This window comes from Aotus nancymaae, unplaced genomic scaffold (genome assembly GCF_030222135.1).
Source record: "Aotus nancymaae isolate 86718 unplaced genomic scaffold, 86718_ANA_hifiasm-v0.15.2.pri h1tg000059l, whole genome shotgun sequence".
Lineage (NCBI taxonomy): Eukaryota > Metazoa > Chordata > Mammalia > Primates > Aotidae > Aotus > Aotus nancymaae.
In genome coordinates this window covers 70,161,029-70,183,843 of record NW_026988473.1, presented here as the reverse complement: position 1 = coordinate 70,183,843, position 22,815 = coordinate 70,161,029, and the positions used below count along the sequence as shown (strand labels likewise).

The window sequence follows — 22,815 nt, the reverse complement described above, 5'->3', positions numbered from 1 at the left end:
ATTTTTTAGAAATGAATCATAAGCACACATTTATAAGAAAGGTCAGCTTGCATAGCATCATGGAAAAAGCTCAGGCTTTGGGGTCCCAGCTCTGCCAATCAGCAATGGTGTAACATTGGCCCAATCACTTCACTTACCTGAACCTCACTTTTCTCCTTCTTCAAAGGGCCAGTAGTTTCTCTCTCCCAGATTTCTGGAGATTAGCAGAGAACAGTGAAAAAGCTCCACACCCAGTGCTCTCCTGCCAGAGTAAACCTCTTTCTTCCCCTTTTTCTCAGAATGGTGGGCTATGGGGTGATCAGCTTCATGCAATATTTCAGACTATAAGACAGTGCAGAGATAATGGGTTTTCAAAGAATCAGAACATGGGGCAATAAAGACTGGCCCAACATTGATAGTTCTTAAAACTGGATAATAGGTACATGAAGGTTTATCATACTATTATTTCTATTAGTGTGCATGTTTTATATTTTTCTATAAGTTTTAAAAATAATTTCATAAAATGCATTGTACAATAGCACACACTACCTATGAGTTGTCTGGTATAGAATCCAGAATCAAGCTTCAAGATTAACAGTCTAGCTCATGGTCCAGCTTCACTCTGTCAGTTTCTTCCTTTGGGCGATATTTAGATTCACATTCTCCTAGAGCCAAACCTAACACCCAGAGAACAGTGTACAGGCTGTTCATCCAATTTAACCCATATTCATATGAAAAAAATCAGGTTCTGGACACTTTTGCCTGTTGTCTTATTTTATCTTAACACCACTCCAGAGAAAGGTCTCCTTACTCCCATTTTACAGACAAGGAAACTGAGGCTCGACAAGGATAATGTCACCTCTGAGGACCCACAGGCCTTTGGAAGCAGGCAGAATTTATGCTGAAGCCTCTTGACCCTGGCTCAGTATTTATTCCACTATGTCAAAGCTGCCTGTCCAGGCAGAAAGCTTAAAATCCTTCCTATTCAGTGGTTTCATGAGCCATACTCCTGAAAGAAACGTGTCTGGTTCCTTAAGGTGTATTCCCCTCCCCTAGACTCCCAAACAGGGATCCTTAAGCAGGTTTCCCCTTAGATGCAGTTCCTTAGTCAAATCTCTTTTTCCCTAGGTTCTTGACTACGCGTACAAACACAACCTGGCCTCCTACTACCCGGAGCCTAAGGACAAGGAGGCTTTTGTAAGATCCCTGGTCTACACTCCAGACTATGACTCCTTTACACTGGATAGTTACAGTTGGCCCAAGGAAGCCATGAATGTTCAGACGGTCTGATGCAGTCTCAGGGGCTGGTATGGGGCTGGATGAAGCCCAGCATAACACCCACAATATAAATGGGTTCCAAAATGGCCCAACTGAATCCTTGTTGCTGTGTTTTTTCTTTTAAACTTTCTGGTGTGAGAGGAGATACCAAGGCATATGTGAACAAAAGCCTTGTCTCTGAAGGCCCTGGGAGTTCATTTTTCTGAACCCTCCTCTGAGTTCCTTCCTAAGCATTTATTCATCCATTAATTACCAACTACTGGCCAGGCCTTGTGGGAAATGCAGAATTTTGCCTAGAATCTTGCTTTACAGAGCTCGGGCTCTAGTTAAGGAAATTGGACACAATTCATTTTGCCATAAGGGAGAAAGTGGTAAGTTCATGAAAGAAGAGTAGATAAAAACTGAGGGTAGTCAGAAAAGAGAGGGGATATTTCCTATCAGAATATAAAAGAAGGCTTCAGGGAGCGCAGTGTTTGCACTGAGTCCTGAGAGGAAAAGATGGATAGGAGTCATGGAGAGATGAGGAATGTGAGCACAGCCACTAGCCAGAAAGCATGGCTCACCCATCAGGGAGTTCAGTCCATGTCAGCAATACACACCCTTCCCGACTCAGCAGTGTGTGAAGGCTGAGTAGCTGGGGCGGCTCACTAACTATTCAGGAATGGTCACTGCTCTATGGGTTGTTGAGTCTTAGACATTCTTTTTTGTAAAAGGAAAACCAGAGAAATGTGGGTGGGGAGAGTCAGCCTGCCAAGGAGTGAAGAGGAAGAGAGGTGGTGACAGGAAGAGCACCACAGGGAGTTCTAGGGAAGACTTGATTTCATTTTCCTGGCTCTGGAACACACTCTGGCTTCCATCCTTCACTCTCTGAAGTAGCTGAGCAACCCAAAGCTGTTTTTTATACAGTAATATCAGTCCATTCTGGGTGTTTCTTAGACCAAGTTCAGTGCTTTCATCTCCCTCATGAAAAGCACAGCCTATATCACAGGAGTGGCAGTGGGGAGAGAGCTTGCAGCCCCCTGAAATTAGATACTGCTAAGATGTTACGACATGGTGAGATGACAGCTTCCAGCCTCTAATTTCATTGTATAATAAAGGAAACAATAAATCATGCTTAGGGCCCTACTCCTGCTACCACCTCAGCCTCAGGATCTCCTCTGCCCGCAACGACTAGGTTCTATGTGGCCAACTCTCAAGGACAGACTAGATGGACTACTAGACTTGCAGAAGAATAATCAGCAGAGGCACCACCCACCTCTTACTCAGGTCTTATTCTTCCAAGAACTGCTTCCTCGGTGCTGGTGATCAGCCAAGAATATTCTGAGAAAACATCTCTCCTGCATGATCCTTGGGATCACAGAGAATGAAAAACTATTCAGAAGAAAGTTTGGAGAGTGAAGCTGGAACCTGAACACCATGGAACTTTTGGCACTATCTTTTTACATCATGTCCCACAACTTCCTCTATATCCCTGCTACATATCCTTCATAATCAACATAGTAGAAAAGAAAAATCATAGTAGAGAAAATCAATGAAAGAAAAATAGGTTCTTCGAAAAGATCAAATAAATTACCAAACTTTAGCTATACTAATTAAGACAAAAAGAAGATACAAATTACTCTTCCTTTGTCCAGCCACACTGAACATCTTGCCAGCACTAAGCACATGTGCTTTCAAGCCTATCCTGATATTATACATGCTTGGTCTCTCCTCCTGGGAAGTCCTTTTATTCCCTTTTTTTTTTTCTCTTTACTGATTAAATTTTAGTTCACTGTAGCTTTCTGCCTGGAAACAGCATTCATCCTTGTATTTCAAATGCATTTGGCTCCATAGAGTAACAAAATTAATAATTAAATTAGAAGTCAATAAACAGAAAAGTATGGGAAATTCCAAAATATTGGAAAACAGTACCTTTCAAAATAACCCATATATCAAAGAAGAAATCACAAGTCAAATTATATATGTTGAACTGATTTTTTTTTTTTTTTTTGAGACAGAGTTTCGCTCCTGTTACCCAGGCTGGAGTGCAATGTTGAACTGATTTTTAAAAAGCTTATCAAAATTAACAAGATGTAGCTAAAGCAGTATTTAGAGAGAAAGTTTCTTTATAGCTTTAAATACTGTCATGGTTAATCTTATGTCACTACAGGGTACCCAGATATTTGATCAAATGTTATTCTGGGTGTTTCTGTGAGGGTATTATTGGATACAATGAATATTTAAATCACTAAACTGAGTAGATTGTCCTCCACTAATTGCCCTCATCCAATTAGTTGAAGGTCTGAATAGAAAAAACAGACTGACCCTCCCTTGAGTAAGAGAGACTTATTCCTACCTGATGCCCTTCTAACTGGGATATTGGCTTTTTCCTGCCTTCAGACAGGAACTACATCATCATCTCTCTTAGGTCTCCAGCTTGCTGACTCACCCTATACATATACATCTTAGAATCTGACAGCTTCCATAATCATGTGAGCCAAGCCAAGTCCTTATAATAAATCAACAGAGAGAGAAAAAGATTCTATTGGTTCTGTTTCTCTGGAGTACCCTGACTAATGCAAATTCCTATATCAGAAGGCAAAGACAGAGAGAAAGGAAGGAAGAAAAGTCTCAAGTCAATAATTTAAACTTCCTCCTTAAGAAACTGAGGGTGGAGGGAAGCAAGCAAAGTTCAAAGCAAGCAAATATTAGAGCACAAATCAATATACCTACAGTAAGGAAATTAGTAATTAAAAAATCGGGCTGGGCGCAGTGGCTCACGCCTGTAATCCCAGCACTTTGGGAGGCCAACGCGGGTGGATCACAAGGTCAAGAGATCGAGACCATCCTGGTCACATGGTGAAACCCCGTCTCTACTAAAAATACAAAAAATTAGCTGTGCATGGTGGTGCGTGCCTGTAATCCCAGCTACTCAGGAGGCTGAGGCAGGAGAATTGCCTGAACCCAGGAGGCGGAGGTTGCGGTGAGCCGAGATCGCGCCATTGCACTCCAGCCTGGGTAACAAGAGCGAAACTCGTCTCAAAAAAAAAAAAAAAAATTCCCCCAAGAAAAGCCATGTCCAGATGACTTCATTGGTTGGAATTTATCAAATAGGTGGAAATAAATATATATGAATATATATGTGTGATGGAATACTATACAGCCATGAAAAAGGAATAAAATCATGTGTTTTACAGCAACATAAATGGAACTGGAGGCACTTAAGTGAAACTCAGAAACAGAAAGTGAAATGCCACATGTTCTCATAAGTGGAGCTAAATAATGTGTACACAGGAACAAAGAATGTGGAATCTCACTGGAGACCTGGAAGATGGGAGGGTAGAAGGAGAGTGAGGGATGAGAATTTACTGAATGGGTATAATGTACACTATTTGGGTAACGATTACACTAAAAGCCCATACTTCACCACTATGCAATATATCCATGTGACAAAACTTCACCTGTACACCTTAAATTTATACCAAAAAAAGACTGTGTGGTCATATAAATAAATGAAGCAGAATTGAGAGTTCATAAATAAGTTTTTACATTTATGGTAAACTGACTTTTAGTCAAAGTTACTAAGGTAACTCATTGGGAGAAAGAGAGTCTTTTGAACAATGGTGCTGAAACAACTGAATATCCACATGCAAAAAATAAATGAACTTACACACCTCACACTAAACACAAAAATTAACCTTTAGACATCTCACACCAAACTACAATTAACCTGAAATGGATCATAGACCTAAATGTGAGAGCTAAAACTGTAAAATTTCTAGGACAAAATATAGCAGAAAATCTTTATGACTCAGGTTGAGGTGAGTTCTGAGATATAACTTTAAAAGCATGATTCATAAAAGGAAAAAACTGTACTTCATCAAAATTGAAAAATTTTGCACTTTGAAACACACTATTGGGGACAAAAATACAAGCAGCAGACTAGGGGGAAATAAATCATATATCTGATAAAGACATTGGATCCAGAATATATAAAGAACTACTTCAACTTAATAAGAAGATAACAACTCAAATTTTAAAATGAGCAAAAAAATGACCATTTTACCAAAAAGATGTGTGAATGGCTAACAAGCACATGAAAAAATGCTTAACATTATTAGTGATACGAAAATTAAAACCACAATGGGATAACACTTCACACTCACCAGAATGGCTATAATAAAAAAAGATGTGTTGGTAAGAATGTGGAGAACTTTGTCTCCTAAGGACTGTTAGATTAAGGGAGAGTTCCCTTGCCTTTTAAGTCTTCACTCTAACTCCCTAGGCTCCCATACACAGCCCCAGTATTCAGCAAGTGTCATTTAAGAGAGTGGATGTTGTGGTTGCACCACCTAGATCCTGCCTCGGATCTGAAACACTCATTCCTCCAGATGCCATTATCAGCTCAGGGCCCACAGCTGCATCCCTCTCTAGGAATTGCCCTTGACTGAAGGTGAATGCTTCACTCAATATTATGCCATCATCCCCAGGGGAAGCCTACAGGCAATGACTGGTATATTCAAGAGCCCAAAGGCCCAGCTTCCTAGTGTCAATTGAGAACATCTTTTAATAGCCACCCCATCCTCAGAGCTCCCTATGAGACTGGCCGAGGCTACTGTTGCAACTGCTGTGTATCACCATTCAACTTCTTATGCCCTATCCTGTTTCTCTTGCTCCCTCATAGGTGTTGTTCCCTGAGAAGACTCCCCAGTAATCCTTTGGATGCAAATCTCAGATTCAGTGTCTGTTTCCTGGGGAACCCAACTTATAACAGGTAGAGGAAACTGGCCAAAGTTCCTAATTTTCCAATTTGTTGCACCAGCCCCATGTGACCACCAAAAGCTTTTCTGGGTTTCTCTTTCCCTCAGGAGAGACCCTCTTCATGGACCAAGCTTGACCCTTATTAGTCCATGTCCAGAATCAGTAAATGTCCCTAGAAAATAAAATGGTCACTCACCTTATGAGGCCTCCTCCCTCTCTGGAATTCCCATTCACCTAGTCTTACTGCTTTCAGAACACTCACATATCTTTAAACATGATCTTTATAATTTTTTCATCTTTTTTTAGTTGTTGCAGGAAGAGTTTTAGGCTGCCATGACCTACTACATCCTAGTCAGAAGCGGAAGTCTCTAGAGAGGTTTTCAAAATTACAGTTGTATGGATATTAACTTTTTTCCTAACTTAACTGAATTGTGGTGAGAGAATGTGTTCTGTATTACTCAAATAGCTTAAAATTTGCTGAAATTTTTTTGTAGTCAAATATATGGTCAAATTTAACAGTTCATATACTCTTAAAAACATGTATTCTCACACTGTTGGATGCAATGCCCTTTGTATGTTCATGGAATCAAGTTTGTTGATTGTTTTGTGTAAATCTGTATCCAAAGTCTTGATTTTTGTCTACTTGATCTTCTTTTGAAAGAGAGATAATAAAATTTCCCACTGCTCTGGTAAACTTGTCAATTTTCTTTGTAATTCTGTCCATATTTGCTCTATTTATCTTAATCAATGTTATTAGATTCATAAAGTTTAGGATTGTTACAACTTCCTGACAAATTTGAACTTTTGAAACTTTAAGTAGTGACTTTATCTCTAGCAATGCATTTACTTCTACTTCTACTGATAGTAACATAGCTATACTGTCTTAGAAACTCTCCCACAATTCATTATTTACTCAGATGATGAAGCTCTTGTACTAGCTGGTGAATGATGAACACAAAGTATTTCTCCCACAGAACTATAAACATATATTGTTCCCAGACAATATGAGTATATGGTTGTCCTAACATTAATACATTTCACTATTTTATCAATTACATAATAAAACTAATTATGAAGTATACAAATATTGTTACACAGTTCAAAAAGCAGATAAAATATTAAAAGTCTAATCAATTCATTAGTAGAAACTCACTCCTTCTTTGGTTGAGAAAACAAGAAAAAAAATCATACTTCAAAGAAACAGTAGTTAAAAAGCAGGTTCTAATAGGTATGGGGAAGAAGTACAAGATTTTCTGAAATTTTATAATTTAGAATTGTTTTAGCTACAAAGACGAGGCATCTTTACCTTTTAAAAAACATTTACTAAATTAAAAGTCCTACTCCATATGTTCTGCACAAGATCAAAACAACATTTTACCAGAAATATTTCATAGTCCCCTCTCATTCTGACTTCAGAGCCCTCCCCATTAAGTTGCACCCCAACTGTAAACATTAATGATAAGGTCTTTTTATCTGATTCAACACATGTGCTTCTGTACCAAATGTATTTTGCATGAACTTTCAACCAGAGGTTAATTTTTCAAACCAGAGGTTTTCATAACAAAATGAGATTAGAGAAAGACATCAAATAATCACAAGATGTGTTAAGAATGCAACAAAATCACCTGTAGGACAAACCTGATGTATACTGGGACCCGTGTAGGATGGTAAACATGAAGCAGGCAAATAATCATATAGGCCCTAATTGCAGTGTTTGAAATGACTTAAGGAATGAACCACATAAAGTCATAGTTCCTGGAACTTTAATTCTGTACGATACTAAAAATATACAATTATTGTGCTGGGGATCTTCGCGTCTAATCTCTAGATTTCTTATGTATTTTTTCTGGCATGGGAATAGCAGTAAGCCAAACATAGAAGCTGCATTTCTGTTAAATTCGTAGCTTTTTGATATTCCTATGGGAGTTTCATCAGACTTACTCACTAAGCCCATATGTTGGCTAAAATGTACAATAAATTAGGTCTTGTCTCAAGTTCCACTTCCAAGGCAATAGCATCAGGCAGCCAGGTTTATTGAATACAACAGTTGTTTCTGTGACCACTAGAGTCTTTGAAGGGAAGCTGCATTTGAGAACGGTATTTCTCAAAACACAAACGTTGCTTGCTGTTAAAAGCACCGTGCTGTTTTTGTCTTACAAACTGTACTGCATCTTTGTTTTTCATTCCACTTTCAATTAATGTTAGGGCAACAAGCACTGAAGTCCTCCCAAGACGTGCAACACAGTGAACAGCAATGCAACAACCAGGTTCTTCACGAAACTTAACGTCTTCAAGACTTAACCAGTCATCAACAATCTGGTTGGATGGTGATTAACCATCATCAAAAGGCCAGTCCAGAACCTGGATGCCTTCTTTCTGCAGAAGAGCAGGGTCATAAGTTGCGTCACATACTCTTACTATTGTGGTAACCCCGTATTTCTTAAGGTCTTCTATAAATCTGCTTAAGGTCGAATTGGTTGGTTTGTGTATAATAAGAAATCTCATTGGAGTCATGTTAACTTAGTTAAAAAACACTGATATGGTTACAAAAAAATTAAAAATCTTGAATACAGAAATGATGTCAAGAAACTGAAGTCTATGCTAATATGCTAATATGCTCCACCTGAAATTCATAGAGCTTTGACTATGAAGTTAGTAGAGACTGGAAATGAAATGAACCTTCCAACAGGAACCCACGGTTCTTCAATTCAGTAATTCTGAGCCAATGGAAAGGAACTGCACCAAGGGTTACCCCATCTAGGTCAGAACTCTTGTAAAATGCTCTGATGATCTCAGTTCTACACTTATTTGTCCAGGTGACCTGCTCTGCAGGGGATTCTTGGTGAAGCAGTAATGACTTTCCACCATTCATTTGTCCTCATAAAGGTCGTGCTGTACCTGGCATAATCTCCAGGGCCCTTCAGAAACTCCATAAATGCGTGACCAAGAACACCACAGAAAGAAATATGTCTACTCATAAACGATGATGGTCTAACCTTACAGCTGGGCTGCAGCACGGCCGGCAGCAGCAGCAGTCGTCGCGGGGCTGCCGTGGAGAGGCAGTAAGTTCTAGCGAGGACCAGCGGAGCGCCTCCACGGAGCCAATAACCGCACGTCGAGGTGCCGTTGCGTCACAAGCCCGCTCTTTTGTTGCCGGCGCAGGACGCGCGAACCCTTTCACCAATGGCGGTTGGGCAGACCAAGGAGCGAACGAAGGCGTGAGGTCCGACCCCCGCAGACGTCACCACGGCCGCCGCCGACGTGAGCACGTTGCTGAAGCGAAGAAGCGCTGGGTGACGCCTGAGCATTCGTCACCCTCTAGAGAGGAGAGGGGCTGAGGAGCGACGCGTGGGTGGTGGGATAGGAACCCGGGAAGAGGCAGGAAAAAAACTGGAGGAAGACAGATAAGGTAGGCGAAGATTTCGCAGCCATTGACTCTCACTGGTGTATCTTTTTCTGCCTGCTTCATGTTTTAAGTATGTCTCGGGAACAACATCATGTTTGGCGGGTTTTTTGTCCCCATCAATGCAGTCTGAGAGACTGACTTTTAGCTGAAAAAGAGCTCGTTTGCATTTTTGCCCTCTTATTTTGTGCTATTTCACCCATATTTCTATATTTTTTACACTTTCTTGACCTCTTTTGGGTTAAGATTGTTCCTGTGCTGTTTTGGAAGTTTTCATTAAGGCTAATACTTCCTTAGCACATTATTTTAGGTTAAGCAATGTTCGAAGCTTTATATAAATGTTATACAAAAACCCTGTGAATTAGATACTAGTATCATTTCTACTGTCCTGACTTTAAAAACCTTGGCACAGAACGGTAATTTGCCCAAGGTCACACAGCTAGTAAATGACAGGGATGAAACTTTTTAAAAAACTAATTTTAACCTTTATTGTAGATTCAGGGATGCACGTGCACATTTGTTACATGGGTATATTGAGTGACCCAGCGTATGAGTGATCGATCCTGTCACCCAGGTAGTGAGCATAACACCCAATAGGTAGTTTTGCAAGGGCTAAGATTTGAATCTTCAATTTTGGCTCTGGAGTCTGCCTCTCTAATACATATGGTCTATTACATACCCTGTTTCTGTTCTTTTAGTGCTTAAATAACGTAGAGAAATTCAAACATTGTTCAGAATCTTTTCCTGCCTCTTGAAGGAATCCAGTATGCTTTAACTACTAATGTTGTCAAGCATCTTAATCTTTTAACGCCATAAATTGGACACTATTATTTGTAAAAATCAATGTTTGTTTAAATTTATTCATGTTATCAATTTCTTTGCTCACTATTCCTTCTTGCAGCTTTATTCTTTCTGAGGTTTGTCTATCCAAAAGTATCTTTTTTTGGAGGTTCCTTTGAGTATCTGATCAACTTTGATAAATGTTTTATATATGCTAGAAAACATGCATTCTCTCACAGTGAATCCATTTCCCTTATTGTTAGTAAACTATATTTTGTTTTTTTCTTTAGGTTTCTTTTTTGGCTTTTTTTCTAAAATTATTTTATTTTGCCTTTGTTGTTAAAAGTTTTGCTGGGTATACAATTCTACATTGACATTTTCTCCCAGCCCTTTGAAGGAAGGAAGAAATAGGGCTTTACTGCAGTGGCCCATGTGAAGGCCAGGAAGCAGTCTACACATTTTAGAAAATTCTAACAGCTGTTAGAGAAGAAACCTGAGAATAAGAATATCTTCAGAGGGCTGAGAGAAAATGTCAATATAGAATTGTGTACCCAGCAAAACTATATAAAAATGAAGGCGGGGGGCTGGGTGCAGTGGCTCACACCTGTAATCCCAGAACTTTGGGAGGCCGAGGCTGGCAGATCACGAGGTCAGGAGTTCAAGACCAGCCTGGCCAACATGATGAAACCCTGTCTCTACTAAAAATACAAAAATTAGCTGGGTATAGTGGCATGTTCCTGTAACCCCAGCTACTCGGGAAGCTGAGGCAGGAGAACTGCTTGAACCGGGACCCGAGAGGCGGAGGTTGCAGTGTGTCGAAATTACGTTGCTGCACTCCAGCCTGTACTACAGAGTAAGACTCTGTCTCAAAAAAAAAAAAAAAAAAAAAAGGCAAAATAACCAAATTTTAGGGGGGGGAAAAAACAAAAACTATAAGTGAAAGGAAGATTTCAAAAGCAAATTAAATCCTTTACTTTTGAAAGCCTAAGCTTGTAAAAATGGTGAAGGAAAGCCATCTAGAACAGAGCTTCTTAGCCTGTGGTCCAGGGGTTCTAGGAAACTTGCAACTGGATGCAAAATGTTGTACAGGAGCATGTATCTGTTTTTAGCAGAAGGGTATGTATTTTTCATCAGATTCTTAGAAGAGTCCTTGACTGTCCAAAACATTGAAAACCACTGAAACAGGGAATCCTTTGATATATTAACCTGATCTGGCTGTGCCATAGTTCTGGAAAAGAGAGAACTCGATGATAGTAAGTCAGGGCTAATTACAGAGTTAGACTAATACAAGAATAATAGTTAACAGTGAGGATCAGTAAAGAAGATCCAAATTAGGAAGACTTGCTCAGAAATCAGCTGTTTAGTGAAAGACTAAAATAAAGTTTGATTCCAAAAATGGTTGATTGATAGAAAATGTATTAGACCTCATATCTATGTAATTCATATAACCATGCCTCCATCTGAGCCTTAACAGACTGGAGCACACAGCCTTGATATCTGTTGTCATGACCCCTTCCTCTCTTCACCTGGCTTTTTCCTATTTATCCTTAAAATTTAGCTTGGGCTTCATCTCCTCAAAAAGCTTTCCCTCTTTGTGCCATGCTAAACTTACCAGAAGGAATCTACCTTGTTCTTCTAACAACCAATGCACAATGCTATTAGGTTTTTACCTTGTTATACAGAAGTTTTCTAGTTTTTACCTTGTTATACCAGAGGTTTCACAATGGTATGAAACTAGAAATCACTAACAGGAGGAATTTTGGAAAATTCACATATACATGGAAATTAAACATGCTCATGAACAATCAGTGTGCCAGTGAAGAAATTAAAAGGGAGATCTAAAAATATCTGAGACAAATCAAAAGAAAAACACAGCATATCAAGCTTTATGGAATGTGGCAAAAGCGGTTCTAAGAGGAAAGTTTCTAGTAATAAATGCGTACACCAAGAAAGAAAATTAAAAATAACTAAAAGTTACACTTCAAGGAAATTTTTTAAAAATCCTAAGCCCGAGTTAGTGGAAGGAAAGAGATAATAAAGACCAGAGAATAAATAATCTAATCTCTATTTTATTTTTGCTCTGGAGATTAGAAAAACAATAGAAAAGAAACTAAAAGTTCATTTTTTGAAAAGATAAAATCAGCCAGCCTTCAGTTAGACCAACCAAGAAAAGAAAAAGTAAAAAGACTCAAATAAAGTCAGAAATAAAGAGATGTTACAGTTGACAACACAGAAGTACAATGGATCATGAGAGACTATTACGAACAATTATATGCCAAAAATTTGAATAACCTAGAATAAATGGATATGTTACTACACACATACAACCTGCCAAGACTAATCATGAAGAAATAGAAAATCTGAGCCAACCAATAATGAGTGAGGAGATTGAATCAGTAATAAAAAGTATCCTACCAAAGAAAAGCCAAAGACCAGATGGCTTCACTGCTGAATTCTACCTAACATTTACAGAAGAACGAACACCAATTCTCTACAAACTGTCTCAGGAAAAAATAATGAATGGAGAGAATACTTTCAAACTCTTTTTAGGAGGCCAGTATTACTCTAATCCCAAAGCCAGACAAACACATCACAGGAAATGGAAACTATAAGCCAGTATCCTTGATGAGCATAGATGCAAAAATTCTCGACAAAATACTAACAAACCAAATCCAACAACACATTAATAGAATTATTCACCATGATCCAGTGGGATTTATCACTGGGTTACAAGAATGGTTCAACATTCTCAAATCAATAAATGTGATATATCACATTAACAGAATGAAGGACAAAAGTTATATGACCATCTCATTAAATGCAGAAAAAGCATTTGACAAAACTCAACATCCTTTCATGACAAAAACACTCAACAAATTATAGAATTAATATACTTAAACACAATAAAGGCCATATATATTGAGGCTACAACTAACATTATACTAAACAGTAAAAACTTGTAACTCTTTCTTCTAAGATCTGGACCAAGGATGTGCAGTCTTGCCACTTGTTCAATGTAATATTGAAAGTCTTAGAGCAATAAAGCAGAAGAAAGAAAAGACATCTAAATAGGAAAGGAAGAAATAAAACTATTGTTATTTGCTGACAACATAATTTTGCATACCAAAAACCTTAGGCCAGGTGTGCTGGATCAAGCCTGAAATCCCAACCCTTTTGGAAGCTAAGGCAGGAGGATCACTTAAAGCCAGGAGTTTGAAACCAGCCCGGTCAACATAGTGAGACCCCCCATTTCTACAAAAAAAGAAAAAACCCTAAAGATTCTAACAAAAAGCCATTAGAATTGATTTTAAAAATTTAGTAAAGTTGCAGGATACAAAATCAACACACAAAAGTCAGTAACATTTCTCTAACAATGAACTTTCCAAAAAAGAAATCAAGGGAACATATCATTTACAGTAGCTGCTAGAAATAAAATATTGAGCAATATATTTCACCAATGAGGTAAAAATTTATACACAGAAAACTATAAAACATTAATGAAAGAAATTTAAGACACAAATAAATTGAAAGATATCCCATGTTCATGTACTGGAAGAATTAATATTGTTAAAATGTCTATACTACATAAATAATATGCAGATTCAATACCTATAAAAATTCCAATGTTATTTTTCATAGATATAGAAAAAACAATCCTAAAATTCATAGGGAACTACAAAACCAACTGATAGCCAGGGCAATCATGAGCAAAAAGAACAAAGCTTGAGGCGTCACACTACTTAATTTCAAACTGTACTACAAACTAATAGTAATTCAAACAGCATGGCACTGGCATTAAAATAGACATATGAACCAGCAGACAACCCAGAAATGAACCCATGTATCTACAGTCAATTGATATTCACCAAAAGTGCAAAGAATATACAATGGGAAAAGGACAGGATATTCTATAAATCGTGCTGGGAAAACTGAATATCCATAGACAAGAAAATGAAATTGGACCCTTACCTCACTCATACAAAAAACAACTAAAAATGAATTAAAGACATAAAGATAAAACCTGAAACTGTAAAACTAGGGAAAACTACATGACATTGGTCTGGGCAATGATTTTTTAGATTTGATCCAAAAATGCAGGCAACATATGCAAAAGTGGACCAATGGGATGACATCAAAATAAAAAATTCCTACACAACAAAGAGAGCAATTAATAGAATGAAGAGACAACCTAAAGATTGGGAGAAAAATATCTGTAAGCCATACATATGATAAGGTGTTAATGTCCAGAATATATAAGGAACTCTAACAACTCTATAAAAAGAAAATAAGACGTGGACAAGAACCCTGAATAAACATTTCTCAAAAGACAACATATGAAGGGCTAACAGATACATGAAAAAATGCTCAACATCACTAGTCATTAGAGAGATGAACATTAAAAGTACAATGAGCTGTCACTTCACACCTATTAGGCTATTATTAGAAAGACAAAAGTAAGTGTTGGCTAAGATATGGGAAAAAGGGAACCCTTGTACACTATTGGTGGAAATATAAATTAGTACAGTCATTATGAAAAACTGTATGAAGATTGCTCAGAAAACTAAAAATACAGTTACCAGCAAACTCACTTCTGGTTATTTGTCTCAAATATTTGAATCAGTATGTCAAAAGAGATGTTCATTGCAGCACTATTCACAATAGCCAAACTATGGGATCGACCCAAGTGTCCAACAGTAGATGAATGAATAAAGAAAGTGTATATACACACAATGGAATAATATTCAGCCATGAAAAAGAATGAAGTGCTGTCATTCATGGCAACATGGATGGAATTGAAACTTAGTGAAATAAGCCAGGAACAGCAAGTTAAACACTGAATGTTCCACACATATGTAGAAGCTCAAAGATAGTTGATCTCATAAAAATAAAAAGTAGAGGCTATGTGGATAGCATTGGAGAACATTATACTAAGTGAAATACACAAAACACAGACAAATACCACATGTTCCCATATGTGGAATCTAAAACTCATACAAGTACCCAGAAGGTAGGGGATGGGAAGAATGGGGAAATGACAGTCAAAGTGTACAAAGCCTCAGATAGGAAAAATAAGTTGGATTTTTTGTTGTTGTTGAGATAGAGTCTTGCTCTGTTGCCCAGGCTGCAATTCAGTGGTGCAATCTCAGCTTACTGAAACCTCCGCCTCCCGGGTTCAGGCAACTATCTTACCTCAGCTTCCTGAGTAGCTGGGACTACAGGCTCATGCCACCATGCCCAGCTAAATTTTTTGTATTTTTAGTAGAGACAGGGTTTCACCATGTTGGCTCGTCTGGTCTCAAACGCCTGACCTCAGGTAATCCACCTGCCTTGGCCTCCCAAAGTGCTGGGATTACAGGTGTGAGCCACTGTGCCTGGCCAAATTTGATAAATTTTTGAGATTTGTTGCATAGTGTGCTGAATATAATGAGTACTATACATGTCAATATCACTAAGAAAACAAATTTTAAATATTCTCATCACAAAAAGTTAAATATTTAAGGTGATGGACATGTAAATTCACTTGATTTAATCATTCCACGTTGTGTTCAAAAATCACAATATCATTCTATACCCCATAAATATATACAACGATAATTTGTCAATGTATAATTTTTAAAAACAATTTTTAAAGGGTCTGACTGTAGTAGTGACTGCTACCCATGACAGTAATTTATAAGTTCAATTCTTCCAGTAAAAAGGTGTATGAAGTTAAATCTGCTCAACTGAATATACCAAAATTAACTTTTTTCCTTTAACAAGGCAGTCTATATTTAAAAAAATACTGGTACAACACTATTATAGTAATTTATTATGTATTAGAGACAAATTACTTCAAGGGTGCAGCAGATGTAGATTCAGACAGGTCAGGCTAGGGGGAAAGCCTGTTGTTTTAAATATTGGTTAATGATGATTGGGCCTCCATAGAATGATTTTTTTGAGGAAATGAAAGGTAGAAATGGAGAAAGGTTAGGGAAGAGGTTCCAAAAAATTGTGATCATCAGCAGGTATGCTTGTTTTCATAGGAAAAGATAATATTAGCAACAAAATTTGCACAACATCAGCTTGAGTGAATATTTATAACTATTCAGGGCTTAACACATTCCTCTTTTATATTTGTAGTACTGCAAAACAAAAGTTTAAATATTCACAAACATCTTCCCACAAAACTTTCCCTCATTTCCCAAGGGAGAGATGGGGCAGGCAGAAAGCAAATAGTCTAAGATACTTCCTTCCTAGCTTTTGTATTTCAGAAATCTAGGCTTCACTCTATTTTACTTCAGTTGGTCAGACAGGGCCGGGAGAAGAGAAGAAAGTATGAAGATAAACGAAGAAAGTTTTTATTTAAGAACAGCCGTATCTTAACTGAAAGTCAGACCTCTGACAGGGAGGTGAGTCCTCTTGAACAGCACCTACAGCTTAATAATGAATGCAAGTGAAGTAGTGGGAGACTCACCTCACAGTGCACAGTTATTCCAAGGGTGTAGGAATAGCTGGACAAGGGAATGGTATCTTGGGAGGCCTCAGTAAAGTCCCAGGTATGCCATCAATTAGAAAACTGAGGAAGCATTGTTCTGACCCCCTGAGGTAAAAGTCTAACCCATTTCTGTGATGGTCATACATATACCCCTCTGGAAAAGTCTAGGGATAGGGGAGGAGGAATGAGATAATGAATTGTCTTGTACAGTCAGGCACTTAGAAAATATTTATTACACCACTATTCATTACAGACGAAAAAAGTTTCGTACACAAAGTCAGGGAGTAGCAGGGCTGGGTCAGCAGCACCATAGCAGCCATAATGAAGCTGGGTCCCTTTCCCAGCCCCTGTGGCAACAGGTTCTAGCCCTCAGGACCATTCAGACACCTTCACTGCCATCAGAGACAAGTATAGGAAATAAGCGGGGTTGGGAGGAAGGCAGGAGTGAATTCAATAAGGGTTTAACAAGCAATCTAATGAAAGCACCAAACCTAAACAATGATTTTTTTTCTCTGAGGTAAAAATATGCAGTTTCACAATCACCCCCAAACATGTAAAAGATAAAAACTTTCCCCAGGAAATGCAGATCCAAACTGAGTTTTACACAAGCAACCGGGAGCCAGGCAGGAACTTGTTCAGGGGCCACAGGTTGCTCTCGCCCACGTTGGAGGTGTGCCTCTGGCACTGTTTGCAGCGCCGATACTTCTCACACTGGTCTAGAAGAAACAGTTTGTCTGAAGCCCTGAGAAGAGGAGAGCAAATGCAGATCAGCAGGTTCCTGGAGCCCCTGAAGGCCCAACTTGGAAGCTGGTGTGGTGGGAGGTACACAAAAGAAAAGTAACACCTGGTCTGTGCTCTCAAGGAGCTTACAATCCCTTTGAGTTTACAATCCCCATGCTGCAGTTCAACCCATCCTGGCATTCCCTGCTTCCAAATCTCTGCTGGCTTGTCATTCTCTACTGAATAAAAGGCCCTGATTTGTGTCTTCATAACAGTCTGACCCTACCCCTCCCCTGCCTCAACCACCCCAGGCTACTGAGACCTTGCCAAAGGTCACACAGCCTGCAGACAGTGGCTCCAAATCCTCTCCGTTGACTGCTTTTCTACGCAAATTACATCTCTCCCTTTTCAGCTCCCAGGAGACAGCGTCTGAAAGGGAGATCAACCATTAAGTTGCTGGTTATCAGTTAACAGCAGAAAGTTAAGAGTGGACTTACAATGAAATGTCCCAGGAGGCCAGAAGCCTCTGCAGAATTAAGGGCAGGAGAGGTAGTGGAGACGAAGAAGACAAAATCAACTAGAAGCAGAGATAAAGAGGCAGTGTAACTGATGTCCCCTTTGACAGTTTTTCTTCCTTATGCAAGAGAATCCCTCATGTGCTCCTCTACCCCATCAGAATTTCTCCATGAGTGGATTTTTTTTTTTTTTTTTTTTGAGGCTGGGTCTCCCTCTGTCACCCAAGCTGGAGTACAGTGGTGTGATCACAGCTCACTGCACCCTCAACTTCTCAGGCTCCAGTGATCCTCCCACCTCAGCCTCCTGAGTAGCTGGAACAACAGGTGTGCACCACCACACCCAGCTAATTTTTGTATTTTTGGTAGAGATGGGTTTCACCATGTGGCCCAGGCTGGTCTCAAACTTCTGAACTCCAGCGATCCATCTGCCTCAGGCTCCCAAAGTGCTGGGATTACAGGCTTGAGCCATGGCACCCAGCCAGAATTCTGTTTAGAAAGATTATCAAGGGCAGTCTTAAAAGGAAAAGGAATGAACTACCTTAGAAGTGAGCAGAGGAAGACCTACCTGGCTTGGTAATGTGCTAACTGCATACATATGGACTTTGGCTTTATTTTCTTTTTATACCAACCAATTCCTCCTTCCTACTGCTGCCTGTCAAGTCTCTGTCCGCCACTTGGTGTAGGTCCTCAGACAAGTCTGCTCCACCATATACCTGGAGTAGATTTGTTAGCCTGCCACTCAACATTATTTCCTGTGTCTTCTCAATCCTTTATCACCATGTTGGCCAAGAACTCCCAGACAACAAAAATCTCCCTGTCATTGATCTCACTGACTTTCACCTGCCTTCCCACATCACTGAGAAAATAGCTTAAAATCCCCAACTGCCCTTTCCCCTCCTTTTCTCCAGGCCAAATTACTCCACTTCTCCTTTAGAGCCTGTTTTCCATGTCGTCACTCATACTTTCATTGTTTTGGGTTCTACTCATTAGAAAGACAAGTGAGAAATGCTCTACAAGAAAACCTGAAAGGAAAAATAGAGTTACAGATCAAGATCCATTATGCCAATTTTATCCATGATTAAAAATTAATAGATAATTGGCAGTTTAAACTATTATTTTGGTATATTTTGATTTTAATAATTTGTATAGACTTGATCTGTTTCATCAAATTTTTAACATGCTATAAAATCATACCTTACATTTGTGTTTTAATTGTTTTTCAAAGTGTAATACAACAGTAGTGATGTGAATATTTAAGCTGGGAAGGGAAAGAGATATAATAATTTCGGAAAGATGTTCTTAGTTGACTCCGTAATGGGCATCTTTCTTTTCCAATTGCCAATCTTATAACCCCTGGCCCTGCTCTTAAATAACCATTCCCTAAGCCTTGAAAATGTTCAGATTGGAAACTCACTTCCCCTACTTCCAAATAATTATTTCCAAAGAGAATCTTCACCCTTCACAAAAAGAAAAAGCCACCCTAAGCAGAAGCAAATATTAGAGCAGGGTCAGTAAATACCTAGCATACAACTCAGCATTCCCCAATCCCATCTCCATAACAGACATTTCTAATCAATCACAGCAGTATTTCCCATGGAATACAGATTTGCTTTCGCCACAAAGTTCTCTAGGCAGCCACTACTAATCAAGTGGAGTTGGCACTTGAAAGCTATTGCCATCCCAGGATTAGAGGAAAGTAAACAAGGAGCAGAAAGATTTTGAGGTTTTAATCAGGCATTACCGTTTGAAAACGTTCTCCTCCAGATCTCGCTGCTGCTTCATCGCAGCACTCCTTTCCCAGTCCTCCTGTAAGCATTGGTTGATTCTTTTTACTCGCTCCAGCTCAGCAGTTTTGTCTGCTAAGTGCCTGGAAAGAAAAGAACTCCATAATACTTGGAAGGGCATGCACCAAATTAAATTATACAAAAAAAAACCTTCTGATTTTGTTCATACTAAAAAGCGTGAACACTATAAAAGCATAGTGAAATTCCTAGCTCTCAAATAATTTATGGGTCAGAGGTCTTTCATCTTCAATCCTGGTTTGATTTAATAGGATTTAAACCCTTTTCCAGTTAACAACTTCAGCCTATAAAACCATTAACTTCCTTTGAGGCTAATTTAACTTATCTGAAGAATCATCCCAAATGGATTTCCTATACTCTACGTTTCTTTCCTTTCAGTCCAGACTCTCAGCTGCCAGTACTCAGCCTACCAATCACTGCAGGCATTTTACATGGCAAAACAGATAGGTATACAAATGAAAGTCTAGAAAAAGAGAAAATAAACAGAAGTGACTCAGCAAGGGAAAAGAAAATAGAGAAAACAATAACATTGTGAAGAAGGCAAGAAAAAAAAAACAGGAATGTTTCGTGAAAGCCATGTCATCTAAGAATAATGCAGTATAATCTCTCTCTTCATATGGAGATATTCTTAGTGTTGTGTTTCTATCACTGGTCTCCAAAAGCACCATCACCACTGTTGTGAATTCCTTTAAGCCTGGTTCAAATTATGCGTGTCTATTTCTTGTCAAACTTAAAGGTGTACTGTCAGTTCTCAAAGTGTAACTGTTGATGTAGCCTGCTCTGAAGGGCTTTTTGTTACAGGTAGTAGCAACAGCCACTGGGTGTCAGGATCCTCCAATAAAAATCAGTTAATGTCCTTTGTACTGTCTCACTTTTTCCTAAAACAGCACACTTTTTCATCTAACAAGCATTGATTCAACAGCTATTGTATGGTTATTATAAAGACTAAATGATACACAGAAAGTGCCAGTGCTGATCACGTTATTGGAGCTCAGTGACTGAAGAGCACCTATTACTTTTTTCATAAGTTATTTTTCTTTTTGTAGATTTTTTTTAAATTGTGGTTTAAAAAAACACATAACAAAACGTACTGTCTTAACTATTTCCAAGTGTACAGTTATTTGGTGTTAAGTACATTCACGTTGTTAGGCAACCGATCTCCAGAATGCTTTTACCTTACAAAACTGAAACTCTGCACTCATTAAACAACTCCCCATTTCTCCCTCCTCTAGTCCTTGGCAACAACCATTCTACTTTTTGTTTCTATGAATTTTACTTCTCTGGATAACTCATATAAGTGGATTCATACAGTATTTTGTCTTTTTGTGACTGGTTTATTTCACTTAAAATAATGACCTTGAGGTTCATCCATGGTGGAGCGTGTGTTAGAACTTTCTTCCTTTTTAAGAGTGAATAACAATTCCATTGTACCTTGTATATATGTATATACACACACTCCATTTTGTTTATCCATTCATCTGTCAATGGATATTCGGGATTCTTCGACTTCTTGACAGTTATAAAAAGTACTGCTATGAACATAGCTGTATCAGCTTGCAGTTATTTTGAATACATACCCAGAAAAAATTACTGGATGATATAGTAGTTATATTTTTAATTTTTTGAGGAACTGCCATACTGCTTTCCATAGCAACTGTACCGTTTTGTGTTCACACCAACAGTACACAAAGGTTTCTACTTCTCCTCACCAACACTTTTTTTTTCATAATGGCCATCCTGATGGATGTGACATGGTATCTCACTGTGATTTTGGTTTGCACTTTCATAATAACTCGTGTTGTTAATTATTTTTTCATTTGCTTGTTGTCCATTGATATGTTATTTTTTAAAGAATAGGTTAAAATTTTAATTTAAATACCTAGAAAGTAAGAAAATGAGACAGAGATGGTGCTGGGGACAACTAGCATTCTCACAACATTGATGAGAAACAAGCTGCTATACCTTCTAGGAAATTTAACTGTCAGTATCTGGTAATATTTCAGATGTATCATACAGTAGCCGGGAGTGGTAGCATAGACCCGTAGTCCCAGCTACTCGTGAGGCTGAGGCATGAGAATCCCTTGAACCCAAGAAGCAGAAGTTTTAGTGAGCCAAGATTCCCTCCTCTGCATTCCAGCCTGGGTGACAGAGCGAGACTCTGTCTCAAAAAAAAAAAAAGGAAAATTAAATGTACCATACACTTGATCCAGCAGCCCCACTGTTGGGAATTTGATAGAAACAAAAGAACCAGTATAAAAAATGTATATTAAGAATGTTTAATACAGAATTGTTGTAATAGCAAAATATCTGGAAAAAAAGTGAATGTCCATAAATAATGCAAAAGTTAAATTATATATCTATATTGTGGATAATATGCTGCTATAAAAGAAGAATGAATCTTGTATATATGTCCTCACTTGTATATGACATTGTTAGGTTAAAGAAAGATTAGTTTGCAGAGTAATATATAAGATCTCGGACAGAAGATGGCCGGTTAGGAGCAGCTCAGGATTGCAGGTCCGAGTGAAAGCACAGAGGGTGAGTGGATGCCGCATTTCAGGACGGATTTTTATTGCCCACAGACCAGGAGATTCCCAGGCAGAGGAGCCCCACGGGTCACCAAGGTGGCTGTTTTGACCGGTGTGGCTGTTTTGCCTGCACCCCAGCGCAGCGGTTCCCAGTGCAGAGTAAACAGGACTGTGTTCCCACTTAGCCAGCAAGGGGAGCTGAAACAGGGAGCCAGGCCAGGAGATTCCCAGGCAAAAAAGCGCCACAAATCACAGAGCCGCGGTTTCAGCCGGCGCAGTGGGTCGCCGCACAGGAAATCACACAGACCCCAGCGCCTATTCAACAGGCGACCAGGACACCTGGTAAGGAGCTGACCGTTCAACTAAAAAACAAAAGGCTCTGAGGCAGGGAGCCAGGTGATCAGGCCCGGCTGGTACCCCCACAAAAACAAAAACAAAAACAAAAAAAACAGCAATTGGAAACGCTCTGGGTTGAGACTTTCACAGCAAGCACAGCTGAACCTGGGACGGTCCAGCTCTGTGGGGGAAGGGAGTCTGCCATTACTGAGGCACTCCACCACTACGGAGGCAGTCCGCCATTCCTGAGGCAGCCTGC

The 22,815-nt window shown here is 39.0% G+C and overlaps 2 protein-coding genes and 1 pseudogene across 5 annotated transcripts in view; 1 reads left to right on the top strand and 2 right to left on the bottom strand.

Annotated features, from left to right (window-relative positions):
- ME3 (malic enzyme 3) overlaps nucleotides 1-6,773 on the top strand; it is a 211,516-nt gene extending 204,743 nt beyond the window's left edge. For all 4 annotated transcript variants that reach the window (XM_012469477.3, XM_012469479.2, XM_012469478.2 and 1 more), the window contains one exon: nucleotides 1,108-6,773. In XM_012469477.3, coding sequence (XP_012324900.1) covers nucleotides 1,108-1,269 — 162 coding nt within the window. In that variant the 3' untranslated portion in view covers nucleotides 1,270-6,773. The remainder of the gene's footprint in view (nucleotides 1-1,107) is intronic.
- A 930-nt stretch (nucleotides 6,774-7,703) lies between these two features.
- On the bottom strand, nucleotides 7,704-8,852 carry LOC105728938 (protein tyrosine phosphatase type IVA 1-like; annotated as a pseudogene).
- Nucleotides 8,853-16,868: 8,016 nt separating this feature from the next.
- CCDC81 (coiled-coil domain containing 81) overlaps nucleotides 16,869-22,815 on the bottom strand; it is a 70,196-nt gene continuing 64,249 nt past the window's right edge. The window contains 2 exon segments of the mRNA XM_012469476.2: nucleotides 16,869-17,397; nucleotides 19,632-19,757. Of these exon segments, the coding sequence (XP_012324899.2) occupies nucleotides 17,256-17,397; nucleotides 19,632-19,757 (268 nt within the window). The 3' untranslated portion in view covers nucleotides 16,869-17,255.